This window comes from Zingiber officinale, chromosome 8B (assembly GCF_018446385.1).
Source record: "Zingiber officinale cultivar Zhangliang chromosome 8B, Zo_v1.1, whole genome shotgun sequence".
Classification (NCBI taxonomy): Eukaryota; Viridiplantae; Streptophyta; class Magnoliopsida; order Zingiberales; family Zingiberaceae; genus Zingiber; species Zingiber officinale.
Genome location: NC_056001.1, coordinates 67,126,424 through 67,153,124, shown reverse-complemented (window position 1 = coordinate 67,153,124; position 26,701 = coordinate 67,126,424). Strand labels below are relative to the sequence as shown.

General features: G+C 43.9%; 3 protein-coding genes across 3 annotated transcripts; 1 reads left to right on the top strand and 2 right to left on the bottom strand.

The window, feature by feature from the left end:
- The first annotated feature begins 18,654 nt into the window (after nucleotides 1-18,654).
- LOC122014682 (protein ROH1-like) lies at nucleotides 18,655-20,121 on the top strand. The gene has a single exon (XM_042571039.1). It carries the CDS (start codon nucleotides 18,704-18,706, stop codon nucleotides 19,895-19,897), a length of 1,194 nt encoding a protein of 397 aa, XP_042426973.1. The 5' UTR covers nucleotides 18,655-18,703; the 3' UTR covers nucleotides 19,898-20,121.
- Nucleotides 20,122-20,192: 71 nt separating this feature from the next.
- Nucleotides 20,193-22,149, bottom strand: LOC122014683 (bZIP transcription factor 12-like). Its single transcript, XM_042571040.1, has 4 exons — nucleotides 21,502-22,149; nucleotides 21,344-21,415; nucleotides 21,233-21,262; nucleotides 20,193-20,540 (listed from the first exon to the last, which is right to left on the bottom strand). Exons 1-4 carry the CDS (start codon nucleotides 21,988-21,990, stop codon nucleotides 20,460-20,462), a joined length of 672 nt encoding a protein of 223 aa, XP_042426974.1. The 5' UTR covers nucleotides 21,991-22,149; the 3' UTR covers nucleotides 20,193-20,459.
- A 232-nt stretch (nucleotides 22,150-22,381) lies between these two features.
- Nucleotides 22,382-26,544, bottom strand: LOC122014684 (COP9 signalosome complex subunit 8-like). Its single transcript, XM_042571041.1, has 5 exons — nucleotides 26,323-26,544; nucleotides 26,132-26,211; nucleotides 25,857-26,038; nucleotides 23,081-23,188; nucleotides 22,382-22,759 (listed from the first exon to the last, which is right to left on the bottom strand). The coding sequence occupies exons 1-5, from the start codon at nucleotides 26,404-26,406 to the stop codon at nucleotides 22,617-22,619; spliced, it is 597 nt and encodes a 198-aa protein (XP_042426975.1). The 5' UTR covers nucleotides 26,407-26,544; the 3' UTR covers nucleotides 22,382-22,616.
- Between the last annotated feature and the right edge of the window lie 157 nt (nucleotides 26,545-26,701).

The following is a 26,701-nucleotide window of genomic DNA, read 5'->3' as shown; positions in this document are numbered from 1 at the left end:
CCGAACGGAAGCATGCCGGGCCGAACGGAAGGATGCCGGGCCGACCTGGCATTCGGCCAGGAGCTTCCCGGGCCGGACAGAAGGCAACCCGACCATGGGCGGGTTTCCGACGCTCATAGTGAAAAGGGTCACCGGGCCAAGCGGATAGCCCGATCGGCTGAAGCATAAAGCATCGTTGCTGTGGAACACTCTCAGCTGAGCACCCGGGCGGACCGATACTTACGCCCGGTCGGACCTATGCCTGCCGAGCGGATGAATGCTTGGCGTCAGGAAAAAGGAGACAAGGGCAAGGGGACATTAGGGAACATCATTTTCTGACAGCAGGCATGTTCGACGACCAGGCCATACATAGAATCGTACGACGGAAGGACCTGCTGTCCCATCAAAGAGGTGATCAGACTGTATAGTATGGTGTCAGGCATGTTCCTCTGACAAGCCAATGCTAAGATATGGTACCAGGACACGTGTACACCTCGGTAGGTGTGCCCGAGCCTCCCCACAGCTCTATATAAGAGCCTTCATACTTCGCCGGAGGTACGCATTCTTAGATATTCGAAGCCACCTCTTTGTTGCCCACTAGCCTGACTTGAGCGTCAGAGGGTCGTCGCCGGGAACCCCTTCCCGGCCCGACTTCTTTGCAGGTTCGCCGGAGCGCCGTACGACTGATCGGAGATCTACGTCAGTAACTAGGAGAGCGCCACGTGCCCAGCGTCCGTTGATTCATCGATTCGGATAGGATCAACTCTTTTGGGTGGTGTTCATCTTGGAGGATCGTCGCCCACACGATGTCCAAGGTGAGGCGAGGAATACGGCAGAAGATCTTGAGGTCATTAGCTTACAAAGAGAAGGTATAACTAGTATTTTTCTTCCGCATCATACTAGTTATTTTTCTTTGTATGAATTCTAAATACAAGAGGCAATTAGATCTAGTTTAATCGAATTTATTTTTCGATTTTGTGTTTTCTTATTTTTCAAATTTGTGATTCGATTGTTCTTTTTGGTTAACCTAGAGTTATTTAAGGAAATAAATATTAACTTTCCTTAAAAGACTTTGCCTAGGCGGTGGTGGTTGCTCCCATATCCAAGAAGGTCATGTGCCTCGCCATGCAGTCCTGGAAGCCAATTTTGGAAATTAATATCTATGGAATTAATAACTTAGGTAGATTTGAATTAATAGTGTTAACTTCCGCTTGCGATTCAAATCTAAACCATTAAGAACAGATTAAGTTAAATTTGGAATCAATGATGTTAAGTTCCGTCTGCGATTCCTTATTTAACTTCTAAAGAACACAATAGGTTATTTAAGAAAAGATTCGACACTTGTAAAAAAAATTTTGTACAGTGGAACCGATACGTTTTCCTAGGATTAACCAATAGTTGTGTCCACCTTCTGCCAAAAAATCAAGTTCCCAGTGGACAATAAGGTGGGCGAGATTAAAGGCGACCAACTGACCACTCGAAAGTGCTACATTGAGATGGTCAAGTCCGAGACAAAGGCCGCTCGAAAGACACAGCGATTAGAGGTAAACGTTATTATTGAAGAGCCTCCTGCGCTGGTCTACGATGAAAAAGAGGTGGTCCATATCCACCCCAGTAAACTGAAAGCAACAACTTTCGCTGCGGCAAATCTCACTGAATGGTAGCTGCTCATGAGTTGTTAGCTTGCCTTAGGAAAAAAACACGATGTGTTTGTTTGGTCGACTCATGAGCTCCCAGGCATCTCATTGAGTGTGGCGTAGCATGAACTGCATGTTCGACCAGATGCCAGACCGATGAAATAGAGGAAGAGGGACTTCAATTCAGAGTAGAACTAAATCATCCGAGTGGAAATAGAAAAATTACTAGAAGTCGGCCATATTCGCGAAGTCCAATTCCTGAGTTGGCTGACCAACATGGTGCTGCTCTCCAAGCTAGGCAACAAGTGACGGTTCTTCATCGACTTCCGTGACCTGAACAAAGTATGCCCGAAGGATTTCTATCCCTTGTCGTGCATCGATCAAATGATGGACTCCACGGCAGGCTGCGAGTTGATATACATGCTTGATGCGTACCAGGGCTACCATCAAGTTCCACTCGCCAAGGAGGATCAAGATAATGTCGGCTTCATCACAGCTGATGGGACCTACGCTACACCATTATGTCGTTCGGATTGAAGAACGTCGGTGCCACTTAACAAAGGCTAATGAACAAGGTGTTCTAGCGGTAGATCAGTCGTAATATGAAGGTATATGTAGATGACATATTAATAAAATCCCTCCGAGCAATTAACCTTTATGTAGACGTCGAAGAGACCTGTGGACCTTGCGAGCGTACGGGATCAAGCTTAACCCGGGTAAGTGTCTATTTGTGGCTAAGAGTGGATGCTTCCTCGGCTACAATGTGACTGAAAGGGGGATAGAAGCAAATCTAAGCAAGGTGAAGGCACTGCAGGATATGCCCTCGCCGCATAACTTGAAGGAGGCCCAGCAATTGACTGGACGGATCACTGCACTATCGAGATTTATATCGAAATCGTTTGATCAGAGCCACCTGTTCTTCAAGATTCTGTGCCGAGCACAAAGTTCTACTGGGACGCGAAATGCCATAAGACGCTAGAAGAGCTTAAGAAATACCTAACCTCCTTACCTGAACTGGCTAAGCCCATCGCCGGCAAGTCGCTCTGGATATACTTGATGTCCACAAAGTGAGTGGTCGACTCGGCATTAGTGCGACAAAACGACGCTAAACAACAACCAGTGTATTTTTTTAAGTCATATATTGAAAGATACAGAATCCCGCTACACTTGTCTCAAAAAATTGACGTACGGGCTAGTCCTCTCCATTTAAAGGCTTCGTCCATACTTTCTCTCACATCCCATAGTGGTGTTGACTAACAACGTGCTGGGAAAATCCTCCTTAACTTGGAAGCATCTGGATGGCTGATCAAATGGACTACCGAGCTAAGCGAGTTTGACATACAGTATCAAGCCTGAACGACGATCAAGGCTCAAGCCTTGGCAAATTTCATCACTGAGGTATGGAAGACCGAGTCGGACACGACTTAAAGGATATATGTGGATGACTCTTCCACCCGCAAGACAATGGAATATGTATCCTATTAATATCATCGCACAAGGATAGAATGGAACTGTCTGTGCGACTGGACTATAGGGCCACGAACAACAAGGCAGAATATGATGCCTTGATAGTTGGCCTGCAAACAGCCTGACATGTGGCATCCACAAAATTTCTCATCCACTCGGATTCTTAGTTAGCGGCTCGGCAACTATCGGGAGTGTTTGAAATAAATAACGACCGACATAAGTTGTATATTGAAGCTTTCGAGAAACTGAAAGCAGCTTTCCAAGAGGTGATCATACAGAAAGTACCCAGGACGAACAACCAATATGCTGACGAGCTGACCAAGTTAGCAAGTTTTTTATATCCGGTCATCGTAAATAATCCAGATGAGTAGGTTTTGTTGGTGGCACATATCAATAGGACCGTTGGAATGGGCCTACCAAGTGATTGGAGGATGCCACTAGTCGAGTTCCTCCGATCAGGTGTCACACCAAATAACGAGGAGGAAGCTCGGTTATTAAAAAGTAGGGTTAGTCGGTTTACCCTAATTGGAGATCACTTATACAAGAGGGTTTTCTCAAGGCCGCTGCTCAAGTGCATCGGATCAGATGATAGTCATCTGGGCGATCGATCATTGGCACGCAAGATCCTGTTGGCCGGGTATTTTGGCCAACATTGTAGGCCGACGCCGCTTAGATGGTGGCCATACGCATATCTTGTCAAAAGTATCAGAACATATCACCCCAACCTACTGAAAAGCTGAAGGCATACACCGTGTCCTATCCGTTCAACCAGTGGGGCATGGTCATCGTTGGACCATTTCCCATGATGACTGGGCAAAGAAGATTTTTATCGATGGTAGTCGATTATTTCTCAAAATGGATGGAGGTCGAACCGCTCGCCAAGATAACCGAGCACATGGTTATCAAATTTATATGATAAAATATTTTTTGTCGATTCAGCATCCCTCATAAGTTCGTCTCAGACAACGGTAGACAGTTTGCAGGGTGGAGACTCAGGGAGTAGTGTGCGAGCTATGACATTTTGCAGGTCTTCACGTTAGTGGCCTACCCATAGAGTAACGACCAGGTGGAGGTCACCAACAAAGAGATCCTCAGAGGGCTCCGGGCTCAGCTCGACCACACTAGAGGCAGCTAGGTTGATGAACTCGCAAGTGTCGAAGTAGAGGCAGCTCGACCACACTGTGGGCCTATTGCACCATGGCCAGAGAAACAACCAACATAACCTTGTTTCACTTGGTGTATGGAGGTGAGGCAGTGGTACGGGTCGAAGTAGAGGTAGAGTCCGACCAGTTGCAGCTCTTTGACAAGGAAAATAATGATCAGTGGCTTATGGAGCTTGACTTGATAGATGAAGTTAGAGATAAGGTCATTGTCCGGCTAACAGCCTACCGACATAAAATGAAGCAAAGCTACAATCGGATGGTGATCCGCAATCGTTCTAGGTCGGCGACCTAGTGTGGAAGAGAGTGAAGTCGGTCGACAATGTCACCAAATTAGATGCGCCATGGGGAGGCCCATGCAAGGTTATTCAGAAGCTCAGCTCGGGATCCTACTATTTGCAAGACAAGAACGGGTGAAATCTTGAGCAGCCTTGGAGCGCGAACCACCTCTAGCCCTATCGGATTAGATGGGAGGTGAGTGGTTAAAGTCATATAAAAATGTAGAAACTCCTATTCTATGAATACAAAGGAATGATGAATAAAAAAACCAAGGTGTCCCAGACTCTTGCGCCGATCAACCAAGTTAAAAGTCAAGCAGCGACTATAAACCTGAGTTTAGTGCAAATGTGGCAGTCGAGAGTCGACTATAAAACCTTGAGCCGAAAAATATAACAGCTAAGCTATGGCTCTAAGCCCTGGCGTTCGAGAATAACAGCTGAGCGACGACTTTAAACTCCTGCATAATGTAAATCAAAAATCGAGTGACGACTATAAACCCTTGAGCAGTGATGATTAAAGTCGAGCGACGACTATAAACTCTCATTACAAAAATTCTGAAAGTCGAGCGGCGATTATAAACTCTAGCCTCATAGAAATTAATAGTCGAGCGACGACTATAAACCCTAGGTCAACATGAAATCAATAGCCGAGCGACGGCTATAAAATCGGGAGGCGACGAAAAGCAAAAGTTGAGTGGTGGCTATAAACCCTTGTTCTGGATCTTAAAGTCGAGCGGTGGCTATAAACTCCTGCTATGGATTCCAAAGCCAAGCAACGTCTATAAATCCTAGCGTACGAGAATTACAACCGAGCAACGACTTTAAACCCGTGAACAATGGAATTTGACAGTCGAGCAGCGACTATAAACCCAGGGTTCAAGATTAAAGTATCGTAAGACGAGCGTTGGCTATAAACCCTGAAAATGGATAATTAGACAGTCGAGCAACAACTATAAATCCAAGCTTAAGCTAAGAGTAAACTGTCAACAACTGAACGACAGTTATAAACTCGAGCACGATGGCAATTCGACAGTCGAGCAGTGACTATAAACCCTTGGATTGTAAATTATAAACAGCTGAGTGGTGGCATTAAACTCGGGTATGGCTACGAATCAACAGTCAAACAGCGGCTTTAGAACTAAAAGTCTTCATAATCAACAACCGAACAACGGCTATAAACTTGAGAACGAGAGAAAATCAACAGTCGAACGACGACTATAAAACCTAGGACATCAAATAATCAATGGTCGAATGATGACTATAAACTCTGGCTCAAAAGTAGAACGGTGGCTATAAAATCTAGCGGTTGTGATTGAGAATTCAGAATAAAAAATACAAGTGTCAAAAACTCCCAGCCCGACCGGCGAATCATAACTAAGCGAAGAGGATTCTTCACATGAAAAAGCCAAGTTTAGGAGATATTCGACTCGATTGAGCTGAGCGCTCATTCTTATTTTTTCTCAATGGATGCCTCTCGGTCGTGGTCGACGGAAGATCCAAATTATTGCACAAGGTGACTAAAGTATATAGAAAAAGCATTAACAGGATGTAAAGTAGGCAAGTTCTAAAGCACTGAATGGGGGCACATGGATTAGTACTTAGAAATATCTACAAAAGTTGTTCCCCGCTACAAAATGATGATAAAGAAAAACTACGCTAGATCGGCAATAACATCCTCAGGTAGCGAGGCCACAAGCTCATCCTTCCGAATGGATGTAATGGAGACATCAGCAGACAGGTGGTCGCTATCCTTCAACTACTGGATGGTGTCGTCTATGCCGAGATCAAAGAGCCATAGGATCCAATCGGGGAAGATCTGGTTGAAGCCTTCCGAGCGGAAGTATTTCACATAGAAGTCCTCTAGCCAAGCGGGCTCGTCCTCTTCAAACATAGCCACTTGGGCTTGGACGCCTCCAACTTGGCCTTCAAAGACTTCAGTTCGGCGTCTTGATCGTCAATTTTCTATTACTCCGCCGATTTGCTCGATTGTTCTTGCACCAAAGTTGTCTCAGTCTCCTTGAGCTTCTTATCCAAGGCCTGAGCCTCCAGCTTTTACTTCTCCAGGTCCTCTATGGCGCGAAGTTTCCAAGTGTTCACCAATTTAACCTTGGACTCAAAGCCCCGGGCATGCTTGTTGAACCGCTCGAGTTGCTCGACCTGCTCCTGGGTCTTATTCTTCTCTACTGACAGCACCCGCTCGAAGCCCACTAACCATTTGGAAGACTTTTCAAAATCCTCCTTCAGTTGATCGACCTTAGCAGTGAGTGCTTCAACAGCAACTCGGGATGCACCCGCCGATTCGATCGAGGCCTGCAGTAGCTTATTTTCATGCTTGAGGAAGGCCAACCTCTGGTATAGCGTCAAACTCTTCACCCAGTACTACAAAAAAGGAGAATCAGAATGGTGAAATGAAAGTGAACAAGAACTTTTTAGGAAATTAACTTATCGTAGTGGATTTATGGCTGAAGTTGTCAGCAAGCTCCCAAACCTGAATGGTCATCGCCATGTCCTTGGCATCTGCCCAGGTCTTAGCCAAAGGACCTTGGATGCGGATCATGTGTTCGGACACTCGGTGTGTATCGTCATCCGGAGAGCACCAGGCATCAGTCGGTAGGTGGATTAGTGTCGATACATGCCTACGGCCGATCGGATCAGTGGGCTCTGAAGTCGCCTGGCCCTTGGATTGGGACTTCGAGAAGCGGATGGTGGAAAGTGAGGCTGCTAGATCCGCAAAGGTGGAGGAAGGAAATTGGTTGCTCTAGAATCTGGCCGACCAGTAACTCGAGCACTGATGGAGTCTGGTCAGATGAAGGTGGTGTTGGCAAAGCAACCGTCCTCTCGAGGACGACAGAAGATGAATTCTCACCCTACTTAAATGGGGGTCGGGAGATAGGCACTTCCTTAGGCGCCAGCGTTGAGGTTCCCAAGCGGGAGGTACCCTTCGAGCGGAATATCTTTCTTCGCTGGTGCTGGAGCAATGGTTCGCTAGAGCCGACCGATTCAGTTGAGGCCGATTCTGATGGGATAGCCACTGGAACCATCATGGGCCGCTCTGAAGGAAGTTCCCAGTGGTGGCGGCAGCGCTACTTCCGGCCACTCGGCTCGCATCATCAGTCCAGTCGGCCGAACTGCCGACCGGCAAGAGACCGCAGCCTTCCAGTTCAGCTACACCGCGAGCATTGATCTCGACATCAGAGAGCTTGCTCTTGCCTCTCAGCAAGGACTTCAACATTACTTCGGCTGCAAAAACCAAAGTGAAATCAATTATAGTCTAAGGTGATATAGGAAGAAAAAGTTTACCTAATGAGCCGGACAACCGTGAGCGAAGGAGACTTAGTCCAAAAATATTCAGAACGCCTTCGTGTAGCAGCTTGTGTATATGATACTTCTGACCAGCTAGGTGAGCGGCCGCCTCGAGGTAGGTCGGCTCCCAATGATACTTGCATAAGGAGGGAGGCTTTATCAGCTTCATTTGCCAGCTGGTCGAGAATGATGACCGCTCGGGAAGGTGAACAAAAAAGTAATAGTCCTTCCAATGCTTGTTAGAAAAAAGTATTTTATCAAAAAATACAGATCCCGATCGACCATGTAAAGAAAAGTACCCGTCTCAAAGAGCTTGGGATAGTAAAAGTAATGAAATATACGGGGGGTGAGCAAGATGTCGTACAGGCGGAAAAGGATTACTACCCCGTACAGAAGCCTAAAGGAGTTCGGCATTAATTGGGGCAAAGGGATGTGAAAGTATCTACAAACTGCGGAGAACAATGGGTGAATCGGGAAGCGCAAGCCAACCAAGAATTGGGTTTTGAAAAAAGTAATGAAGTCATCCGACGACATATAGGGGCGTGCATATGCAATAGGGATGGCTATTTGGTAGTCATCGGTGTTGGGACCGAAAAGTAGCTAGAGGGGGGGGTGAATAGCTCGTCGCGTGCTAGATGCTCGTCGTTGCTTGTTTCTTCGAAGATGTGCAGCGGAAAATACAGAAACAAATCACACAACGCTAACAAGGTTGGTTTACTTGTTATGCACCTCACAAGAGGTGACTAGTCCAAGGATCCACACCTACTCACGCACCCTCCACTAATAAAAACCTCCTTTTCGATAACTACCGAAGGCGGAGAAGCCCTACAAGACTCTCAGTACAAAAGAAAGGGAAGGGATACAAGAATACAAGCACAAGCTTACAATAAGCGTAGAAAACCCTAACCCTAACTTTTCTCCTTGCCTTAGATCCGCCTCTTAACTTGGAAAGCTTCTAAGATCCTTCAAGAACTGGCGATCTGAGCTTTGAGAGCGCTGTGGAGGAGCTGGCGAGAGAGCTAAGATGAATTGGTTAAGCAGTGCCGAAGGAGACGCTCGCCTTCAGCTCAAATACGACGCAACGGTCGGATCCCGATCGATTCGAAAACTCCCAATCGATCGGGGAGGCTTTGGATCGATTCACGGATCGATCCAGAGCGCCTCTGTGCTCTGGAAAAACGCTTGGATCGATCCACGGATCGATCCAGCGCTTATCGTGCGAAGCAGCAGCGTCCCAATCGATCGGCTGATCGATTGGGACCTCTAGATCGATCCACTGATCGATTCAGAGGCTCTCTGTTCGCTAGGAAAGGCCTGGATCGATCCACTAATCGATCCAGCTCCTGGATCGATCCACTAATCGATCCAGCTCCTGGATCGATCCAGCTCTTGGTTTTTGCCCAAAACCAAGTCTCAAACTTCTCAAACCAACATCCGGTCAACCTTGACCTGTTGGTACATCATACCTAGCATCTGGTCACTCCCTTGACCTGCCAGAACTCCCCACCAAGTGTCCGGTCAATCCCTTTGACCCACTTAGACTTTTTCTCTTTGTACCAAGTATCCGGTCACTCCCTTGATCTACTTGGACTTCCACCAGATGTCTGGTCAACCTTGACCCATCTGGATTTCCTCGTGCCAAGTATCCAGTCAATCATTTGACCTACTTGGACTTCCCAATACCAGATGTCCGATCATCCTTGATCCATCTGGATTTTCCCTTGCCTGGCTTCACTCACCAGGGCTTTCACCTAGCTTCACTCACTAGGGTTTTCCATCTGCCTAGCTTCACTCACTAGGACTTTCACCTGGCTTCACTCACCAGGATTTTCTTCTGCCTAGCTTCACTCACTAGGACTTTCAAGTCAGGTATCCGGTCACTTTTGACCTACTTGACTCTTCTTCATTCACCCTGATCAGTCCCTGATCAGAATCTCCTCATATAAACAACTGCACCTGCATTGTCCATGTGTCTACATGTATTGTCAAACATCGAAACTATGACCAAGACTCAAGCTTGGTCAAACCAGTCAACCTTGACCTAAGGGATATTGCACCAACAATCTCCCCCTTTTTGATGTATGACAATACCTTTAAGTTAGGACTACTCTGAGTTAAGCTAATCCCACAGCCTTAACTCTCTTCATGCCAAAGTATGAATGTTGGTTCCCTTCATTCTCCCCCTATGACCTCCCCCATAGGTAATGAAGGTCTAACTTAAACCACACATTCTCCCCCTATTGGCACACATCAAACAACCACTATCTCTCCCCCTGAAGAGATACTCATCATTGGTTACAACTTCACTCGTTGAACCTTTATCCCTTTTTAAACTCTCCCCCTGAAGAGTTTCTCAAGGTCGTGATCAACATCATAATGAAGGTCCCATACCCTTCATTTTCCCTACATTCTCCCTCAAAGTAGACAAATGCCCAACCTTGAGCATTTTTCAACCATTTGAAATACCACTTGAAATAATGAGGATATCCACTCTCCATTTCAAGTTCAAACGCTCATTCATGAGCATTTTCTCTAAAGAAGGTTAACCACCCTCCAAGGTTTATGAAAATAATTTTCATGTCTTTTAAAGAGTCCCTCCCCCTAAAGACATGGTGATAACTTCTGTCATTGCACCAACAATGACTTGAAGTCCCTAAACCTTTAGGAAACCCAATTTTAGAAGTTTTGAGGTTCAAATATTCAAAATTTGAAACAAACATCAACCTAAACTTCAACTTAGCCTTCCTTAACCAATCCATCCTTGTTTTCAACATGAAAACACCCTTTATATGTATACAAATGTATTTTCAGGGGTTTGGAATGGTTACATTGACTAAACAAGGTTCAAAATGCTGAAATCAGGCCTTCCCAGCCAAAATCAGCAACTTGGATCGATTGGAGTTGGGTTCCAATCGATTGAACCTTGCTGAATCGATCCACTGATCGATTCAGGAGGGCTGGATCGATTGGTGGATCGATCCAGAAAGCTTCTGTTCGTGAGAAGCTTTCTCTCAATCGATCGCCCGATCGATTGAGACCCTTCAATCTATCGGGTGATCGATTGAGGTCTGATAGTTGCTGAACTTCACTTTCTGTGAATTTCAGAAGCCCCTAGAAAAATCTACAAAATTCCAAAAATCGTAAAAATTTGTGTAGACATTATTTAGGGCATACTTTATCATGGAAAAATAGTTTTCTATGAAAATACATTATATTTTCAAAGATTGACACAAGCTTGAAAACTTGCTAAAACTTTAGCATTTTCTTCAAGTTTGTGTCTAACTATTCAATGATGATTACTATCAAAAGATAGCCTTCACCAAGGTTTTCCAAAAGCAATTTAAATTAATTTTCAAAACCAATATCCCATCACATTTCTTGGGCTTAATGCACATGACTTGTACATTAGATTTCCCAATGATGGGAAAACACATAACTATGTGTTTTGATGAATTTAAAACTCAAAGAAATGCACTAAATCAACATCTTGAGTTTTGTTCATCATCCTAACATCTCACTTGTATCCAGTGTGCACTAAAACACATACAAGTCATCTTATTGGTCTTTGTGAGATGTAAAGTTTGGTTTTGCCCTAATCTAGGGATCATGCATATCTATCTAGGCATTTTGTGGATATTGAACATCCACTTAGGATGTTACTTGTAAATACCACTTGTTGAAAACACTTGTTGATAAATGCCATTTGTCCTTGCTTTTAAGGAATTAAACATAATGCATGATAATGTTATGGCATACATCAAAATGAAATAATTTTCAAAAGAAAATATCCTATAACTACATGATGTATGAATGTCATGACATGGTATTTTTATATTTTTCATAATAAGTCATGAATGTAAAATACAAAACTAAAACATGATGTCATGACATATAATGGGCAAACAATCATGGCAAGGTTTAGCATGAATAAAATATACCTAGATTACTTATCTAAGTATCCTTAACCATTTAGCTAACTCAAAATACACCACTTGTTTTAACTTAACACGTTAAACCTAGATTGCCCTAAATGCTTCAAAGAAATGCCAAAACCTAAATTGACATTTATATTTCTCTTAATTTGTTTATGCCACTTAAAAATTAAGCATATCCTCAAATGTTGGCACATTCCATTTTTCCTCAAGAGTAATCACATAAATCAAGGCCCGGATTGCCTTAAATTTCTAAGAGAATACCAAAATCCCAACTTGGTATTTCTCTAGGTTTTCCCAATTTATGTCATTTTAAGATAAAATTAATTTTTCCGCCATTAAGCACATTTTACTCTTTCAAGGAGTAAATAATAATTCCATTTCATATTAAGGTTAACAAAAACCTTGAAAATGCTCCTTGAGTGTCAATTTCTTCAAAGTTGAGTTAACTACCCTTCTAATCGGAGTTGACACTCTCTAACTCATTTATGGGGTAGAGAAGATGCTCCTAGGAACCCAGCACCTATTGGTGCTCCTTGGATGCTCTAGGTACTCACTAGGGATAACTTCCCTAGATACCTTCCTAGTGACCTTGTTGGGCTTCTTAGAAGTCTTGGTCATATTTTCTAGGTCAACTCTAGGGATAGCCTCCCTTGTGACCTTGTTAGTGACTTTCTTAGACTTCTTAGAAGTCTTAGTCACTTTGGTGACAAAGATACTTCTAGGGATATCTTCCCTTGTATCCTTGACTTGACCTCTAGACTTAGAATTTGTTCCATAACTATATGGAACCCTATGATAACTAGGCACATCCTTTTTAGCTTTGGGTTTGTATCCCAAACCTCTATGGCCATTGGATGACTTTTGTACTCCTAAACCTAGGTTATGCTCATTTTGTCCTAATAGGATGTTTTCCAATCTTTTTAGGGTCTTTTCTAACTTATCAAGTCTTGACCTCAAGACTTGATTTTCCCTCACTAAGTCCTTAGTATTTGATTTTTCATTTGATCCATGAGCATTTTTATTCTTGGGCTTATATCTATTATCCTTAGTGTTCTTGCCCAAAATTTTATCTACCTTCCTAACCTTAGGTTGGGTAGTCTTGGCATGTAGGGCCACATGCTTTTCCTTAATGCCCTCATGCTTTCTATTCTTATGGTAAATTACATTAAGATGATAAAAATTAGAACTATCATGCTTTTTACCATAATGTAAAGGGGTAGGCTCAATAAATGTTACCTTCTTCTTTACCTTGGAGGCTCCCCCTTGACTAGTGCCTCCTTGAGCCTTGACCATCTTCTTCCCCTTGGAGCATTGACTTCGGTAATGCCCTTTTTGTTGACACAAGAAGCACACAATATGCTCCTTGCTCTTCTTTGTCCCGGGGGTGGTCTCCTTGGGCTTCTCCTTGCCCTTTTGTGTCACTTGACCCTTCTTCTTGGCCAAGTTAGGACACTTGCTCTTGTAGTGCCCACTTTCCCTACACTCAAAACATATTATATGATTTTTATTTTTAATTGAAACATTTATACCTTCTTGTGTAGGGATGGCACTTACTCCTCCATTTGATATTTCTTGAATTTTGGAGGTGGCACCATCTTCTTCTTCTTCACTTGACCCGGATGTGGAGGCCTCTTCTTGCTCCGGGTTCATTACACTCCCCTCAATCCTAGAGGTGGAGGCTTCATCATCTTGTACATGGAACAAGGAGTATGCTCCCTCCTTGTTCTCTTCATTGCACTCCCTTGAAGATGAAGCTTCTTCTTAGACTTCTTCTTCGGAGGTTGAGCATCTCTCAACCTCGGAGTCCTCCTCTTGGTCTTGCTCCAAAGAGTCACCCTCTCTGGATTCTTCTTGCTCTTGTACAGTGGAGGGGATCTCTTCATGAAGCTTGGCCAATTTACTCCATAATTCCTTTGCATCTTCAAATTCTCCAATTTTGCAAAGGATGGTGCTTGGCAACAAATTGACAAAAAGCTTGGTCACTTTGTCATTGGCCTCGCACCTTTGGACTTGCTCTTGGCTCCACTTGCTCCTCTTGAGAACTTTGCCCTTTGAGTTTGTTGGAGTCTTGAAGCCTTCCATAAGAGCAAACCATTGCTCTATCTCCATCATAAGAAAATTTTCGATTCTTGATTTCCAAGAATCGAAGCTCGTGGAAGTGTATGGTGGAGCCACCCTCGTGTCGAATCCGAGCCCATCTTGGAATTCCATTGTAGAAGTTGAGCTTTTGAATTTCTTTGACTTTGACAATTTTGCTTCAACTTCTTGACCCTCTAGCTCTTCTTGTTATGCTTGACCCTTCCGGCGATGATTTCGGTGAAGAGCAACCTTGCTCTGATACCACTTGTTGGGACCGAAAAGTAGCTAGAGGGGGGGTGAATAGCTCGTCGCGTGCTAGATGCTCGTCGTTGCTTGTTTCTTCGAAGATGTGAAGCGGAAAATACAGAAACAAATCACACAACGCTAACAAAGTTGGTTTACTTGGTATCCACCTCACAAGAGGTGACTAGTCCAAGGATCCACACCTACTCACGCACCCTCCACTAATAAAAACCTCCTTTTCGGTAACTACCGAAGGCGGAGAAGCCCTACAAGACTCTCAGTACAAAAGAAAGGGAAGGGATACAAGAATACAAGCACAAGCTTACAATAAGCGTAGAAAACCCTAACCCTAACTTTTCTCCTTGCTTTTGATCCGCCTCTTAACTTGGAAAGCTTCCAAGATCCTTTAAGAACTGGCGATCTGAGCTTTGAGAACGCTGTGGAGGAGCTGGCGAGAGAGATGAGATGAATTGGTTAAGCAGTGCCGAAGGAGACGCTCGCCTTCAGCTCAAATACGACGCAACGGTCGGATCCCGATCGATTCGAAAACTCTCAATCGATCGGGGAGGCTTTGGATCGATTCACGGATCGATCCAGAGCGCCTCTGTGCTCTGGAAAAATGCCTGGATCGATCCACGGATCGATCCAGTGCTTATCGTGCGAAGCAGCAGCGTCCCAATCGATCGCCTGATCGATTGGGACCTCTGGATCGATCCACTGATCGATTCAGAGGCTCTCTGTTCGCTAGGAAAGGCCTGGATCGATCCACTGATCGATCCAGCTCTTGGTTTTTACCCAAAACCAAGTCCCAAACCTCTCAAACCAACATCCGGTCAACCTTGACCTGTTGGTACATCATACCTAGCATCTGGTCACTCCCTTGACTTGCCAGAACTCCCCACCAAGTGTCCGGTCAATCCCTTTGACCCACTTAGACTTTTTCTCTTTGTGCCAAGTATCCGGTCACTCCCTTGATCTACTTGGACTTCCACCAGATGTCTGGTCAACCTTGACCCATCTGGATTTCCTCGTGCCAAGTATCCAGTCAATCCTTTGACCTACTTGGACTTCCCAACACCAGATGTCCGATCATCCTTGATCCATCTGAATTTTTCCTTTCCTGGCTTCACTCACCAGGGCTTTCACCTAGCTTCACTCACTAGGGTTTTCCATCTGCCTAGCTTCACTCACTAGGACTTTCACCTGGCTTCACTCACCAGGATTTCCTTCTGCCTAGCTTCACTCACTAGGACTTTCAAGTCAGGTATCCGGTCACTTTTGACCTACTTGACTCTTCTTCATTCACCCTGATCAGTCCCTGATCAGAATCTCCCCATATGAACAACTGCACCTGTATTGTCCATGTGTCTACATGTATTGTTAAACATCGAAACTATGACCAAGACTCAAGCTTGGTCAAACCAGTCAACCTTGACCTAAGGGATATTGCACCAACAATCGGGAATACCATAAGTCATCTGCATCTGAAGGACTTCATTACTATTGAAATCAGATTCCTTGGAAGTGTACCACAATCCGGCAATGGGTGGAGGAGGAGGAGGAGAATAGGCAATGGAAAACTGAGGAAAAGCAGAGACAAAAATAGGAAGAGGAAGAAAATCTTACTAAGGAAGAGGATCGCCGACGAGGAGCAAAGGAGACGGAAATCGACGGGAGACAGGCGCGAGGATGAAGATGTTGCATAATATCGAAAATGAAGAGGAGTAAGAGTTTGAAAACCTTGGTGATGGCCGCTCTGGACTATCCGATCAAGGGCTTCGGAAAATGAAGCCTCCATCTGACCGTTGAATTTAAAAAGGCGACATCACATCAATCGCAGATATCCGCCTATCACATCAAACGTGCGGCGACAAAAAGTGGGACACGTAGCGCTCTGTAACAGGGAGCATTAATGAGGCTTAATTAAAGGGCATGGGCGGCATACTCGGCATTAATGATCGGAGATTTGCACAGTCTTCAAGAAATTAGAATGACGTCAACAACCATTATGAGGCACTCACCCGCCACAGGGAGCTGCCAGAAGTTGAAAAATCACTAAGTATTGCCCACGAGCATCCCGAGTGGACTATAAAGATTGAAAAGAGGTCGAACAGAGACATAGTTATAGAGTGGCTCACTGAAGATTAACCATCCTGTCTCATAGCCAAGCGCGGTTCTAAACCCATGATAGAAATCAGCTACAGACTACATTATTTACCACAGTCGAGTGGCAACTCTAAATTCGAGTAAAGTCGAGAGACAACTATAAACCCTTGATTAGTGAATGTGTGAGCTAAGTGGCGGGTCTAAAACTAATGATGTCCAATCGGGCAGAAAGGCCGCTGAAGACACTACTTGTCCAGTCAATCGGACTTACAGTCTCTTTCAACTAGACTTGAGGGGAAGACTTGTGATGCGATGATAAAAGAAGTCCACCAAAGAAGAGTCAAAAGTGGGAAAAGTAGCCGATGTGGAGGTCAAAGTCAAGGCGGTCAAAGACATAGAATCGTCGGGTCACCAAAGTTGGCCGAGCAGGTGGCAATGGGTCGATCGGGCCTGAAGGGTATGATCGGGTATTGCGGCCCACTCAGCAAAAGGAGGGCTCAGTATCATAGTGTCGTCTGGAGGCTCGTCTGACCAAATCGCTCATCTGGTCGAGCGATAAGCAGCGACCCGATAATCGAACGACTAAAGAGAGGAGAACAGATGTTCCCAACTGTGACGACCCTATAGGGGCTAGTCTAACCTGGCCGCCTATACGGCCATACGAGGAACAACCTACCAAGTCGAGCGATCGTGGAGAAGAATAACCTAGACTGACCGGGTAGGGAATCTCGGTCGAGCGGCTCCCCCACTCGGCCAAATATTGGGACCCCTTGCTTAGCTCATTGTATCCTTCTGGGAGTTAGTACCGCTGACAGTAGGGCATGGTCAACAGATAAATCATACGATGGAAGCTTCTACTGTCATCTCAAGGATTTGCACGCTCTGTTAAAGAATAGTGTCAGAGACACTTTTCTAACCTGTCTTTTTATAGGAAAGATAGAAAAGTGTGCTCACGCTTTGCACATACGCTACAAGGCACTATACAAAAGGGGGTCCATGCACTGGAGGAGGTATGCGTTATTCTGCGATCACACTCTTGTTGCTACAGTTTCTACTATTCTTCTACTATTCCGGCGACTGACTTGAACATCAGAGTGCTAACGTCGGGGACCCCTTCCCTGATCCGACACTGACGTTTTTGGTTTTACAGAGCGGAGCAGAGTTTTCACACGGTCAACCGCAGAGTCACATCCCGAGCTAGCTGTCTTCACCATTTTCGGACAAGATCACCAGATATTCAATTCTTTGAACTGACTAATCCTGAAGGCGAATGATCTGGCCATATGAAAGTTTTCGACTAACTATTAAGATAAATTGTAAAATATTCATATAGATTTATTCAATCGACTAACATCCTTAGATTTATCTTCTCAATGGAAAATAAAATTCATACAGTATATCGTAGATAGAATTTGAATTTTAAATGTCTAATTAATCGTTCAAAGTGTCAAACCACTGCATCATATTCTTGAGGACAGGAATCTCATGTTGTTGAAATAATATGTTATGGATGAAATCGTTGCTTTTCTGATCAATAAGTGCCATATTGGCCAATTATACACCATTAGAACAGGTAAGATCTAAGACTTTGACTTGAATTGTTCGAAGGAATCGCTTTGACTTATTTTTCTTTTGTTTTTGTGTCCTCCTGTCAAACCATTTGACTGCCGAAGGATTCTTCCACATGTTGACCTTTTCAATTATATATTCATTCCATTATAACTACAAATGAAGGAAAAATAATTAAAATGGCTTTGACCGAATAAAAAAAAAAAGCAAAATAAAATTCTTGGCTTACCTTCCGGTCGCCAATTACAATGTCAAATCGACAGCTGTCATCCATCTCGTTTTTAACGTCACGCCGACGTAGGTACAATTTAGACATAAAATGGAAACTCAGATAACGGAGAGAAAAATCACAAATTAAAAATAGGAAATTAATTCGATGAGAAGAATAATCATAATAACAGAAGCGATTTAATTTGAAGACGTTGGCTGCTTCATTGCGCTTGCCCTCGGTAACGGGCAACGTCCCTTTCCGAGGCGTTTAAACTCGTCCGTGTCACTGGCTCGCTGGCAACCCACCACCGGGTCGTCTGCTGTCTGTTGCCGGTTGCAACTCCCCTCCTCGCCCCCAATGGGCCGCTGCACCAAATCTCCCGGCGCATCTTCTACCCCCGAACGGAATCCAGGACGCGGTCAACATTCGCCTCAACTGCCCGAATGCCGAAAAGGCCCTCGTTGGTTGGTTGGTCCGTCCGACGGTGGCTACGGATCGAGAGATTTTTTCGTCAATAAGAAGAAAAACACCGCAGTGGCTGCTTTAAGATTCGGGGAGAAAGTTACGCGGAGCCGTGTCGCGCGTCCGTGGTCCGCGTACTCGAACGCGGCGGCGACGAGTGCAGACGTGGACAGCCCATTCTCGATGTATAAAAAAGGCGGATCTTCCTTATCGCGTCTTGTCTCCTTCGTCTCTTCTTCCTTTGGAGCAATCGAATGGTATAATTGGCGCGACGATGTACGCCAAGGACTTGTCGGCTTCCTCCTCCTTCGGCCGCTCCATCCTCAGCTTCCGCCGGGACCAGGCCATGGACACTGGCGCCGGAGGCGAGCAGCAGGACGCGCTGATGCTGGGCTTCCAATCTTGCGTCGAGTACGTGTTAGTGGATCTCTCCGCGGCCGCAGCAGCCGACGGCGACGGGCTACTCTCGATCGCCTGGATCCGCCGGCTCCTCCACGCCTTCCTGCTGTGCCACGAGGAGTTCCGGGCTCTCCTCCTCGACCGCGGCGCCGACATCGCTCGGCCTCCCGTGGATCGCCTCCTCGCGGAGTACTACGATCGCGCCATCAAGGCACTCGACATCTGCAACGCCGTGCGCGACGGCATCGAGCAGATCCGCCGATGGCGGGCGCACCTCGAGATCGCGGTGGCGGCCCTGCGGCCAGCCGGCAGCGGCGGGGGGATCAGCGAGGGGCAGGTGCGACGCGCCCGCAAAGCGCTCACGGACCTCGCCGTCCTGATGCTGGAAGACAGGGACGCCGGCTCCACCGCCATCTCCCACCGCAACCGCTCCTTCGGCCGCAGCAGCGGCTCCGGCTCCTCCTATGCCTCCTCCCCCAAAACCACCGGGCGCCAAGTCTCCAAATTCCGCTCCCTCTCCTGGAGCGTGTCCCGCTCCTGGTCCGCCGCGCGGCAGCTTCAAGCCATCGGGAGCAACCTGGCGGCCCCGCGAGGTCACGAGGTGGTCGCCACGGCGGGGCTGGCCGTGCCCGTGTACACAGCGAGCGCGGTGCTCCTCTTCACAATGTGGTGCGTCGTGGCGGCGATCCCCTGCCAGGACCGCGGCCTCCAGGTCCACTTCACTGTCCCCAGGACCTTTCCATGGGCGTCGGCCGTCACGTCCCTGCACGAGCGGATCGTGGAGGAGTCGAAGAAGAGAGACAGGAAGAGCTCGGCGGGGCTGCTGAAGGAGATCCGACAGATCGAGAGGTGCACGCAGCAGCTGACGGAGCTGATGCAGGCCATCAAGTTCCCCATGGCAGAAGGCGAGGAGAAGGAGCTGAGCCATAGGGCCGATGAGTTGGCGCAGATCTGCGACGCATTGACGGAGGGGCTCGAGCCTTTGGAGCGACAGGTGCGAGAGATCTTCCTCCGGATCGTGCGCAGCCGCACCGAGAGCCTCAATTCCCCTGCTCGTGCTGCAAATTAAGAACCGAGAGGCAAACAACAATACAATAGAGAGTGGAATGTATATAGAAATATAGCTGCAAATGATTGAGTGAATCAGCCTTTTGGTACTCTGAAATCTACAAGATCCTCTTGTAGTGAGGAAATCTGTCAGGGCCATTTTCCGAATCCAGTGTGGTTTTTTCCACCTTGTATAGATTTGGTTATGCTCTAATTTTTCATACTAATATGCATTCAAGTGAAACATGAATCCATGCATCGACCAAGGATATTGACTGCAAACATATATATGGAAGCATCAAATCATGACAAGATTATTCAACCTACAAACGATCCAGGGATTCATTCTCACTCATAATTTAAGCAATGATAACATGGGCAATAGTAGCAAGGAAGATACATAACACACAATTATCTACAACAACAAAAGGCTAGTAAATAATTAGGCAACACCTCATCTCTAGTTCGCGCTAAGCCATGAGACCGTAAATAAGTAAGCAGCATCTCATCTCTAGTTCGTGCTAAGCCATGAGACCGGAGTCCACACTTCATTGCGAGTGATTTTGTCCTTGCTTGGTTGATCCCTACCACAACATTGAGTGAATTTTCCGGAGTATGTGTGGTGGCTTTCTCTTCTCAGTAATAGGGATAATATTCTCCATAAGCTGCAAAGATCCAAGAAGTTAGTGTCGCAGACTTCAGAGGCATTATCCTACTGGTGTTCTAGAATCATGCCTCAATTTATCTTTAAATAACTTGTATACCAAAAATGAAATTGGGTGTTCTATGTACAACATATACTTTCCTAAGTGTCCTCATGGATGCCTAAAAAAAAAATCAGCTGGTACTTAAAGAGTCACATACATAAATGACACAACAAAAATTCACTGAACTCTGTATGTTCCCAGCTGATGATCAATATCTTTAATGGCAAGGCAAGAAAGGAATGTTATATCTAAAATCTTGTGAATGAGTGCTATCAGCTTGCCTCTATGTCACATGTCTTCAAATGGAAGCATATTTAGGATCATATAATGGCGTTTGGTAAATGGATTACATCTCTCTACAAGACACAGTGGCAGTCAATTAGATCTACACCTCATTCAAAGTATCATAGTTTGTTCACAACTACCAGATCAGTAATGTTGTCTGTGGCAAAGGTGATAATATCTTCCAAACATAGAGCCGAAAAACATATATTTAAGCCATTCAAGATTAATAATGTTTCAGTGTTTCGATGCATGCATCAACTTTAGATGTTGCTATTTGTTTTCATACTTAAACATGATAAACGTACGTCTAATGGAAAGGCAAAATAGCATTGCGAAAGGACACAGAAAAAGAGAAGTATATCCACCTGGTGAATCCTCATCTCGTATTGCTCTTCCTGCAATCAAATGAGACTTAAACATGTTATTTAATGATAAAGAAATTGAATCTAACTACATAAAAAAATGAAAATCAATACTTGTTCGCTTAAAAGGATAGCGTTTTCCTCTTCCAACCGTGACACCAGAGACTCGAGCTCCACGGTATAAGCCTGAAAGGGAAGTATTAGACTACACTACAGCATCGAATCCACCAGAGCTGGAAGTGAAGGGAAGAACTAGGAAGGAGATGAGACACCTGTTTCCTCTCCCTCGATCTGGCAGCCGACTCCCTGTTTTTGATCATCCTCTTCTGCCTCCGGATATCAGCCTTGTCCGCAAGATTATCCAGTGCAGACCTCTTCCTCGCTCGCCTTCTTCCACCACCTACCACCCCATTCCTAAACCCTAGCACCGCGGTGTCTAACAGAGCATGTTGCTCCTGCCGACGAAGCCGGTCGCTGATCGCCGGATCGACCGAAACCCCAGCTTTCTCCTGCTCCTCCAATGGTGCGACAACGTCCGCCGCCGTCATCGCTCCGTTCCTCGCCAGGAAGTCCTCCAGAGTGACTTCTCCGCACGCAGCAGCGCCCTCGTACCCCAATCCACCCCCGCTGGGGACCTCCTTCCACTCTTCGTTCGCATTTTTCTCCTTTGTTAAAGGCAAGCGCGGGGGATCTCCTCTGGATAACGAGGGGACCGGCGGAGGCCTGCCATGGAAGCTGAGGAAAAAGTCGTCCATGCTCATCGACCCTACTTCCAGATCGAGGAGGACGGCATCACCAGAGGCATCATGGGCCAGGGTTTCTTCTGCTCCCGACGTGGGTCTCCCCGACTCCGGCGTGTCTGGAAACGGGGAGTTTTTTTAGCAATTGGGTTAGGGGAAGAGGGACTCTCCGAGTGCATTACCAAATATATACATTGTAATTTCGTTGATTTTCAACTTGACCGTACGATCCCTCACGCGATTAAGATCTCGACCTCTGTCGACGGCACATGTGAAAGGGAGAGAGTACACTAGCAAGTGCGACATCGATAGGCGAGCCTTATGGAAAGGGACAAGTCACGGTAATACGGTAATTGCCAGAGCACATAAAAAGAAGAAGAAAAACAAAACAGACCAGATAAAAAGAAGACACTAAACAGATAAAAAGAAGCTATAAACGAAACAGAGGTTCACAGCAGACAAAAGAAGACAGTGAATCAGGTAAAAGAAAAGAAAAAAAAAATCTTTTAGTCTATCTACAGAGGATCGCTGGGGGTACATGCGGAGATCATTGAGCTATTCTGTACATTAAAATCCTGAAAATTGCCTAGGCTACCTAAAAAGCAATGGTAGATCTTATCCCTCAAAATGTAAAAGAACAGAGGATTTTAGTGCTCCAGATGGAAAACGTATTCTGTCAACCTTTGTAATTTGCTTGAACCAAGCAACCTCTGCGAGGTGACAGTGATGGGCTTCAGCACAGTCAGCATCTTACAAGATGTATCCAATTTCCAGCCATGCTGCAAAGAATCTGCAGCCAAAATAATGTTAAGAGAATTACCATTGACCAATGAAAGCTTCTGATCTTTTATGAATAAAAAAAATTGTAAACCCAGTCAAAACAAAGATACAGATTTAATTCACTATTACTAGGGTGGTGTGGATTTTGCCCCTTTGTAAAACATGTAGTGTGAATTAGCATGTTCGTTCTTGATTGACTACTATTCATTGTTTATCATATAAGATATGAATTAGCTTGTTCATTCTTGGTTGAGTGAAAGAAATAAAAAAGTTCGATCAAAAGGACATGAAAGCAAAAGGTTCAGATAGCCAGATAGATTTAAATACGTACAATTTGTCGCTTTGTCCTCGCTCATTCCCAGAAATTTAGCCACTTCTTCAACACTGATGGTAGAATATGCAGAGTTTAACATCTGAAACATCTTCTCGGTATACTTCTCTGAGACATAGTAAAAAGATGTTGAAGAAATTAGTTTGATAAACATAGATTTAGCTAGTATAGTTCTCATGAAAATTCCAAACATAAGTTCCGAAATCACATCTCCAACAAACAATACTATCACATTAAAAATTCACCATCGAGTTAGAAGATCAAGAACTTACGTCATTGAGGATCATAGTTGGCATGAAAAATTTTCTTGTTAACCAAATGGACTTATTTTCAAAGACCAAGCTACATGCATTGTGGCAGAATAATATGAACAAATCTGAAAGGAAGCTCAATAGAGAAAATTGTATCTGTGCTTTGTCATTAAATGGCTTATCGATCAATGTTAAGTTTTGGATATAATGGATCAGCAAATATGTAGACATAAAGCATCATATTTTTTTTGGTAATTCAGCCTCTTTTTGGCCACATGCATAAAAAGCATCATGTTTCAAGTTAACAAATGAAAACATAGAGGAGGTTAAAGATGCAAAGATAGATACCAACAAGACTGAAAAATGGATAATTATCTATCCAAGAAATGAAATACAGAAATATCCAGAATGGTACCATGACACAATCACCTTGAAACAACCTCAAGAACATTGCCTTGCAACATTAACTTCATGGGCTAACCTGCTAATCAGTTTACCATTTTTATTATTGTCTATTTCAGAAATTTTAAAATCAAACAAAATGTCAATCTGACTCTATGCTTGTTATGGCTTGTGAAATTTGTAGCTTCAACTTAAATTGTTGTCATCTCCAACTCCATAACAGAAAAAAAAAAATGTCTAAAAATCTTTCATAGGAGAGAGTTCCCTAAAGATAAAGTCTAACAAAGAAGACAATTACCACTTGCCAGATTATGTTCACTATTTTTCCTGGTTCCTAACCACAAGGGTGACAGTTTTTTAAAGTTTATTATAATTTTTAGAATAATTTAGACTTTTCTAAATGACGATGTTATTTTGAGTTTATTAAAGGGTTTAGGATCTCATATATTAGATCATCTTTTTAATATTTTTTTCCTCTTTTGGTGAGTTTGAGAGTTTAAGTTTTCTTCTGGTTTGATTTTTTGAGTGTATCAAAGGTCAAGAAAATAAAAAAGGTACCAGTAGTATAGGAAATCTTATGAAGTGAACTAGAAGGAACATTTTTTTTCCATTGCAATATAAAATAGAACAAACAATCAATCAAGTGGCAGATCAGCCTCTTTCCATCAATGTGTGCTCATGGGCCATTCTAATATGTATACAATTAACAGAAAAAAGTCACTAGCCAATTACAGAAGCTCTAGTCCACCTATAGAATTACAAAGAACATATCCAAGATAATCAAGCACATACAATTCAAGAAATTCTTCATTTCAAGGCTCTAAGTAAATTTTCCTAAGAAATTGACAAATTACAAGTATTGATTGAAAAACATTGTCCTTTCTACATATGATGCAATAGCTCCTGTTAAATGCCCCTGTTAAATCTTTACTTATCCTCAAACCATGTTTTGAAGAATTTCTACTCTGTGTTCTTAAGGTAGGACATTTGATCAACAAATGCTTTGCCAAGAGTAAACTTTAGTTCATATATGACTAGGTAACTTTCATAAGGATGAAGAGCTTTGTTGACAAAAGAATCATGTAACCAGCTACTCAACGTCTTGACTACAAGAAGTTAGCCAATACTAGTCGCATAGCAATTAAAACTCCATATCGCCATTAACATGTTAGACTAATATGGATAAGATTTCTTTTCTAGAAGGCAAAAGGTAGTAAAAGAGTATTCCTACGTATCTAAAATATCAAAACACATTTAGTAGTAAATTTAATGTAATAATCCATGTGCCTTATGCTAAGTAGTTAGCATATATATAGTCTATTGTTTTTTTTTTTGTGGTAGTAGTAGTAGTAGCAGCGGCAATGATATATAAAATGTAAAAAGACAAATATATACATGTCAATTTATATAGAAGAAAAAAAAACTTTTCTTAGTGGCTAATAGTAGAGAAACAATGAGTGAAAAAACTAATCTACTAAAACTGGACTACAAGTTGTGTGTCTCAACTTTTTGGCGCTTGCTACATGGATCTAATTGATTTTTATAAAAGGTAATATCATTAGGTATACTCACTTAGATAAACTTTAATTATGCACAACAGAATTTTCTTTGATCTCCCTTAAGCCTTCATAGCTTCAACTCTCACCCTAATTGATTCCACATGTTTGACTATGAAGGCTATCAATAGTCTTTAGACAAGTCCATAAGATATTAATACATGTTTTTCTCATTTTATTGTCTGTTAAGGCTACATGCAACTTCATGTATATATCAACATCCGTGTTATCTTACCACTTAATAATCCTGAACGCATGTTCATGTTAGCAGTGTCTGCTTTTCTGTGTTGAATTATTGTATACAATGCCAAGAAGAAACTATAAAATGAAAAGGAGAAGAGTTTGAAGAATAGTACTAATATTCAACAAATGTGCTAGAATAAGTATTATGCATGTTCATACAACTGATCACCTTCACGGCAGACATTGCTAAAGACAATTGTAATCAATTCTGTAATATAGCTTCAGTGATACATAAAGAACAATGACCCCTTTTCCAGGAACTTTCAAAGACTCCTTGAAATATAGCAACATAAGGGGAAAAACAATCAAATGAGAGACAGTCACCTGAGAAAGCAGCGACCATGCCAGCAAGTTCAGCGCTCCATTCGAACTCACGAATAGCTTCATAAACTCTAGAATAATCCCGATTCCAGAGGTTTTTTCCAATCTTCCATACAGCAACAACCTCCGGCGAGCTCTCCTTATTCTCCATGGGCATGGACTTCCACAAAAACCTCGCGCTATTACTGGAAAAATAAACAACAACCTCAAAATTCTAAACCCAAACCAATCGACTCACGAGGATACATGCTTCCAGGAGAAGAAAGATGATGGCTCACAGATCATTGACAAAGATATATCCAAGAAGATGTACGGCGTAGGGCCAGTCGTCCTGATGGCGGACTCCCCGAGAAGCAAGCTGAAATTAGACGGGACAGACAGTGGATAAGAACGAAAGTTCAGTATTAAAAAAAAGGGAAGTAGTCGATCTCGAAAACCCAAAAGAAACCCTAAAAGGAGGAGATCTTGCCTGAAGCATGAGCTCGTCGCAGGTGTCAGCGATGGTGGCGTATGATCCAGAAGAAAGAGCGTTTTGGATTGGGGAGAGATCCATGGCGACAATGGCAGCAACGGACCTTCCCGATCTCTCACTTCGCCGGTGGAAGCACGGCTTGCAGATCAGGCCACCGCCGTAATAAAGTTATTCCTCGAGCTTGATTTTGCTCCTGGTGTTAATCCGCTCTTCCGTCTATTTATAGGGCCGTCGGGTCGAATACCAATTCAATATAAAATTCATAAATGTTTAATGGACTATTTCTTTTTTCAATAATGTTTTAAAATGCAGTTGCAATAAAATATTAATTCTTGTGAAATTATTATCCATTGAAGATAAAATACATCAATCAGAA

Coding starts and splice junctions, on each gene's coding strand:
- LOC122014682 (XM_042571039.1), top strand. CDS start 18,704: ATGTACGCCAAGGACTTGTCGGCTTCCTCCTCCTTCGGCCGCTCCATC.
- LOC122014683 (XM_042571040.1), bottom strand. CDS start 21,990: ATGAGCATGGACGACTTTTTCCTCAGCTTCCATGGCAGGCCTCCGCCG. Junction 21,416..21,501: donor GATCGAGGGAGAGGAAACAG/GTGTCTCATCTC, acceptor CTTCCCTTTCAG/GCTTATACCGTGGAGCTCGA. Junction 20,541..21,232: donor ACGAGATGAGGATTCACCAG/GTGGATATACTT, acceptor GGATCTTTGCAG/CTTATGGAGAATATTATCCC.
- LOC122014684 (XM_042571041.1), bottom strand. CDS start 26,406: ATGGATCTCTCCCCAATCCAAAACGCTCTTTCTTCTGGATCATACGCC. Junction 26,039..26,131: donor TATATCTTTGTCAATGATCT/GTGAGCCATCAT, acceptor TTATTTTTCCAG/TAATAGCGCGAGGTTTTTGT. Junction 23,189..25,856: donor CATGGTCGCTGCTTTCTCAG/GTGACTGTCTCT, acceptor ACTATGTCTCAG/AGAAGTATACCGAGAAGATG.